Below are 6,000 nucleotides of genomic sequence, written 5' to 3'. Positions count from 1 at the left end.
CTCCCAGGTGTGGTATGAATGTCACAAGAACGTGCCTGTAAAGCATGGCAGATGCTGAACAAATGGGAACTGTTGTTACTACTCGGAGAACTGAGTTCAAATTCTCACTGGCTGGGCCACTCGCCAGCTGTGTGTCCCGGGCAAGTCACTCCATCCCTCTGAACTTCAGCTTCCGCGGCTATAAAATGGCTGCCGTGAGCCTTGGGGACAATCCACTACGGGTCAGAGAACAGAGCAGGGGCGCAGTAAGGACACCCGCAGCTCCTGCCCCCCACCCGCTTTCTCTCCAGCCCGTCAGCAGCTCCTCTCTGGGGCAGTTCATTCCCCGGTCCAGGAATCCTTACTGTTTTTATTTTTATTGTTCTGGCTCCACAGCTGAGGCCTCTAACTCCAAATGGCTCCTCTTGCCCAGAAAAATAGGTCGTTGGCAGCTCTAGCCTCCTGACAGGCCCCACACAAAGGCGGCCTGGCGGGCCTGTGGGCTGACGCCAGCCCAGGGCTATGGGAAGCGAGGAGCGGAGCCCGGGCAGGGCCGGCGCCAGGCAGAGCTGGGTCCCTGCAGGTTCCAGCAGGCCCAGGCCGAGTCACCCTGGTCCAGTCTCTGGTTTCCTCACCTTGGGGACCATAGTGGGATTCCTGAGGCTTCAATGAGGTGACCCACATGGAAGGGCCCGGTACACACTGGGCGCCAGGACCCCACCTGCAGAGGCAGACTCCAGAGACACTCCCTCCACAGTTGGTTGGTTTCACATCTATGTCACTGCCGACCCCTCCTATCACGGGGACCTGCTTATTCCTATTTCACAGATGAAGAGACTGAGGCTCGTAAAGTCAATTCATAAGTCAAATTGACAGAGTCTTGCCTTTGAAGCCCCTTTGCGCTCTTTCCAGTCTCCTCTCCAGCCCACCCTGGACAACAGGAGAGGGATGTGATCTGACTTCTACGAAAGGATCCCTCTGGCTGCTGAGCGGAGAATGGATGGGGTAGAGGGGCACCAGGGTGGAAAGATGGTGCCCGGGTGGGAGACGGTGGAGGTGCAGCCAGGGCGGTAGCAGCAGAGGCACTGAGAAGTGGTTTGCTTCTAGACGCGAGGAAGGTGGAGCCCGCGGGATGTGCCGGCAGACTGCACTGGCAATGCAAGGATGGAGCCACCGAGGGCTTCCCATGGCCTTCGCTCAGGTCTCTGCTCAAATATCACCTCCTCTGAGGCCTCTCTGAGCCCCTCCTCTCCCCTCTCATTGGCCCTGGGCACCTTCCCCGCTTTATTTCCCCCTGTAAACTTACCCGCATCGGGGAGACTAAATATTTTACAAACCTATTTGTTTGCCCCACTAGAGTGTCAGCTCCTCCTCAGGGGGCCAGAGTTTTTGTCTCTTGTTTCCCATCTGCTGCATCCCCAGTGCCTAGCACGGAGCCTGGCCCCTAGTAGATGCTTAATAAATATCGTGAGTGAGAGCGTGAATGAATGGTACATGTATAAGGCAGATCGATTTTCATCCAGGGCAGCCCAGGACGGCTCCCATGGAGGTGGCTGACTCACCTCAGTTATCTGCCATAATCTTTCTGTGTGACCTCCAATACCCAGCTGCCCAACGGTCTCAATGACCTCCCAGCCTTGACAGTCAGTCAAGGGTGATTTTTATGTGGATGCTGGATCAGGAGACAAGGGCCCAGGTCCCCTCCTGAGGCAGAGGTTGAAGCCTGAGGATGAAACTGGCCCCCATGCTGGGCAGCCCTCCTGGACGCCTTTGCCAAAAGTGCTGTATATAAATAGCAGGTGATGCAATGATTAGCCTGGCCTAATCCACAGCATCCTAATCCAGGGCAGGGGTGTGTGTGTGTGTGTCCTGGGGAACAGCGAATGGCAGAGCCTTCTGGAAGCCCAGGCCAGGAGTCCACTTCATCTCTGACCTTCAGCAGCAGCCCCTGACCCCACTCCCACCCCAGACGGATTTGGGTGATGGATTTTCCCAGGAGCCTCAGCTGGTCACATCAGCTTGGTGGGATGTCGCCTGAAGAGTTGGAGACTCCCTCCCCGGACCTCAGATACTAAGAGGACCCCAGAACAAACTCCTCACTGGTGCCCTGATTCCATGCTCCCTTCCCTCAAGCCCACCCTCCACTCTCAGCCAGAGTGGCCTTTTAGACACACAAACCAGACCAAGGGGCTCCCCTGCTTAAAGCCCCCCAAAGATTTCCTATCTGCAGAATAAATGCAGGCTCTTTACCAAGGTCTGCAAGGCCACCCTGCTGGACCAAGCTCCCCCATCCTTCGCTCATTTCCCTCCAGCCAAGCTGGCCCCAGGGCCTTTGTATGTGCTGCTCCCTCTTTCTGGAACAGTGAATCCCCAAATCCTCACCTTGCTGGCCTTTCTTGTGATTCAGCTTCCAGCTTCTCAGGAAGGCCTTACCCTTATTTAAATCGACACAGCTTTCTCACTCTCTAAGCTCCATGTTCTGTTGTTCATTAATTATTTCTACTAGTCTACACATCTGTCTCCCCACTAAAATGTAAATTCCTCATGGACGGGGACCTTGTGTGGGTCATTGTATCTCCCATAACCAAAGAAAAGAAAACCCCTTGCCCTTCAAACACTGCCCAGGGCCCTGTGGGTTCTGAGGACTGTTGCCAAACACGTTGCTTATTTATCAGATGCTTATGTGGCACCTGGTCCATGCTAGGCACTTTTTAAAGTGTTGTACAAATATTAAGTCATCTAATCCGCACACACCAGCCTTTTTAGGTTTATACTCATGTTGGCCTCATTTCAGATGAGAAAGCTGAGGCACCGAAATGTTATTTTCTCAAGTCTATGCAGCCCTTCAGAGGTGGCTGGCAGGATTTGAACCAGGGAGTCTGCTCCATGCTCTCAACGCTGGCACCCTGCCCCCTTCCCTGTCTTAGCCCAACACCTGGACCAGGCATTTCGCAGGGGTGGGGGTGGGGGGGGGCGGCGGGTCACTTTGCAAAGGTCTTTAGAATCAGGAATCAAATCTTGTTTCTATCCCAGGCCTTGCTGTGCGGCCTTAGGCAAGTTCACTCCCTCTCTGGGCCAGGACTCCTCCATTTACAGGGCTGGCCCTTCTCCCACCTTGCTTCATTCACATCCTCTTACTGACCATGTGAAGCAAAATTGGTTACTGCTTACTTCCGAGCCCCAAACCTTCCAGTTGGCAGAGGGTCTTGGACCCCTTCCCTTCCCATAGTGGGGAGCCTTCTTTTGCCAGGTGACCAGCACGCCCACTCCCTGACACGGACCTGGCCGCTGTTGGGAACACAGCCTGCCCTGTGGGGAAAGAGGGAGAGAAAGGAGCACATGGTTGCTTTTTCACGGGAGCCTCTGTGCTCGCCTCCAGGCCCCTGCTCTGCTCTTTCTTCCTGACCTTCCTCACTGTCTGTCATCTCCCTGGAGCCCAGGCCTTGTGTCCCCTCTCCCCCCCACACCCCTGCCTGGGCCTTCCCCACCCCCCAGTGGGCCATCCCCGACAGAGAGGCACCTGCCCTGCCCGAGAGGGCCCACCTGCCCAGGGAGGCCCGGACCGGACACTTGCCCTCTGGTTTCCCCGCCGCAGCCCCCCTCTAGCTGCCTCTCCCCCTGCGCCTCTTTTCCAGGCAGCAGCGAAGTCCTTCCTACACACACGCTATTTTTGTACCATCACTCTCTCCTTCCTCTCCCCCTTCCCCCTACATTCACTTACTTCCTGCTTTTCCTCCACCTCGGGCCCAGCTCTCAAAGACTTGGGCCCCTCCGGCCGGCGCCCACCCCAAAGAGGGGCCTTCAGCTGTGGGGCACAGGCCGCTTGGCAAGGGGCAAAAGGCAGACCCCCCGCCCCCGTGTCCCCCTCCACTCCCCCACGCCTTCCCCGCCTCCAGCCGCTGCCCAGCGGGAAGCAGGGACCAACCGCGGCGGGAGTCCGAGGCCAGGGGGGTCGGCCACAACTTCCCCAGTCCACCTTAAGAGGACGATGTCGCCAGCTCGCGGCGCTGACCTTAGGAAAACAAGTTTGCGCTAAGTGGCGCGGGGGCCCGGCCTCTGGGCAGCCCCCGGCGGCGCTCCCCCCGCCTTCCAGCCCTCGCGGGCGGCGCAGGTCCGAGCCCGGCGGGCGGCGGGAGGGGACAGGCGAGGGGGACAGCGCGGGGCCGGGGCAGCGGCGCGGCTTCGCAACTGGCACATTGTTGGAGCCCGAGGCTCGTCCAGTCCGGAGCCGGGCGGGCGGCGGGGGCGCGGGGCCGCCGGTGCCCTCGCTCCCTCCCCGGGCGGGCGCCAGGCGACAAGGTGCCGGCGCGGCCGAGCCCGCAGCCTCCCCGGCGGGCAGGGGGAGGAGGCGGGAGGAGGCGGGAGGGGGCCGGGCTGCCGGGAGGGCGGGCGCAGCGGCCGGACTGTGGGCCGGAGCGAGCCGAGCCGCCGGCGCCGCGAGGAGCCCGGGCGGGGCAGGTGGGCGGCGGGGGTGGGGGGACCCGGCCGGGCCGCCCCTCGGCCGCCGGTGGTGCCCCTCGGCCGCGCGGTGCGTCTCGGGCTGCGCGCGCCTGGCTCGCTCGCGCTCCCCCCTCTCCCCGCTCGCTCTCCGCGCCCCTGGCTCTCCGCCTGGCTCCCCCGGGTCTGTTTCTCTCTCCGGCCGTCCTGGCTTTATTGCGCTCGCGCTCGGGGTCTCTCCCCCTCCTGTCTCTCGGTCTCTCCCGGGAAGGGGGAGCTCTCCGAAAATCGTGGCGGTGACGGCAGCTCCTAAGCCGCTCCGGGCGCCCGTTCCGGGGAGGGGGGGGAAGCCCGGCCGGGAGGGGAGGTGGGGGGGAGAGGGGGGAGTCTTAGTCATTTCCCCGCTCCAGCCTGCGCCCGCCCGAGCGCGCACTCACGGCCGCTCTCCCTCCTCGCTCCGCAGCCGCGGCCCATGGAGCCCGCCGGCCCGGCCCCCGGCCGCCTCGGGCCGCTGCTCTGCCTGCTGCTCGCCGCGTCCTGCGCCTGGACAGGTAAGCACCCCCTACGCTCCACCGCTGCCGTCCCCAAACTGCGGGCTCAGGCCTCTCAGACCGCCACTGGGAGCCACTGGGATCCTCTCGGCTAATGTCGAGCAGTAATGGGGGAGAAATGCCTGTAGCCAGGGTTACAGATGCGGAAACTGAGGCCCAGAGAGGGCCAGCGACTTGCCCAAGGTCACACAGCAAGGATAGAAGCTGGTCTCTCTGCACTCTGAGTGTGCGGCACTGTGCCAGGCCCTGGGACATACCCAGATGAGTTGGTTCACCGGGCCCCTGCCCAATCTGACGGGAGGGGCAGGCTGTCAGCCGCTTTCAGAGCAAGGAGCCCTGTCTTCTCTAGAAGCTCTTTCTCAGGACCTGTTTTCCACACGTTTGACTTTAGGGTCTGAGAGAGGGAGTGGGGGCAGAGGTCCTCCGATACTGCCTGGGATGGAACAGAAACAGGCTGGTGCAATTAGGGAAGAGTGAGCTCTCCCTCTGGTGCACGGAGTAAAACAGCGTTAGCCTGTGTTTGGTGGAGAGAGGGGAAAGGAGGCCCGGTAACCCTAGGGTGAGCTGCTGTGAGCAACAGATCCCGATGTGAAAACACCGTCGCTTGTTCACTGGTTGCCAAAGCCCCTGGTTGGATGGTCTTGCTCCTTGCTTCTCTCCCAGCCGGCCCCCCACTTCCTCCTGCCTTCCCCAGGCTTTCCAGGCGGCTGCCTGCGGTTCAGGTGGTCCATGGGGCTGTACCTGTGGCTCTGAGCAAGCCTTTCTGTTGGCCTGCATCAAACGCCTGCTGTCTCCAGCAGTGGGCTCTGAAGGCTGCCCTGCCGTGTGTTCGCCAAGGGGTGAGGTCACCATTCAGGAGTCCTGCTTCTTAAAGGGGTTTTGCAAAACCACGGTCTCCTGGGAGGGCGTGGGGGCAGAGAAACGGCATTCAAGAGTTGGGGTGGGGGAGAAGAATGGGACTTGTTTTTTGAAGCTGTGTTGCCAGCAGAGGGGTCTCTGCACCTCCCTCCCTTGAGGAAGGAGGTAAAGATGA

General features: G+C 60.8%; 1 protein-coding gene across 5 annotated transcripts in view; it reads left to right on the top strand.

Annotated features, from left to right (window-relative positions):
* The first annotated feature begins 3,950 nt into the window (after positions 1 to 3,950).
* Positions 3,951 to 6,000, top strand: part of LOC106823033 (tyrosine-protein phosphatase non-receptor type substrate 1) — a 42,214-nt gene continuing 40,164 nt past the window's right edge. Inside the window, exons 1-2 of one of the 5 annotated variants that reach the window (XM_044747925.2) lie at positions 3,951 to 4,090; positions 4,880 to 4,967. In XM_044747925.2, coding sequence (XP_044603860.1) covers positions 4,889 to 4,967 — 79 coding nt within the window. In that variant the 5' untranslated portion in view covers positions 3,951 to 4,090; positions 4,880 to 4,888. Of the gene's footprint in view, positions 4,091 to 4,130; positions 4,279 to 4,364; positions 4,601 to 4,879; positions 4,968 to 6,000 lie in introns of those variants that run through there. The other 4 variants (XM_044747924.2, XM_044747922.2, XM_044747923.2 and 1 more) reach the window with 4 other exon arrangements.

The sequence above is a fragment of the Equus asinus genome, chromosome 15 (assembly GCF_041296235.1).
Source record: "Equus asinus isolate D_3611 breed Donkey chromosome 15, EquAss-T2T_v2, whole genome shotgun sequence".
NCBI classification, from domain to species: domain Eukaryota; kingdom Metazoa; phylum Chordata; class Mammalia; order Perissodactyla; family Equidae; genus Equus; species Equus asinus.
The sequence above is the reverse complement of the archived record's forward strand: the minus strand, read 5'-3'. Positions and strand labels throughout refer to the sequence as shown.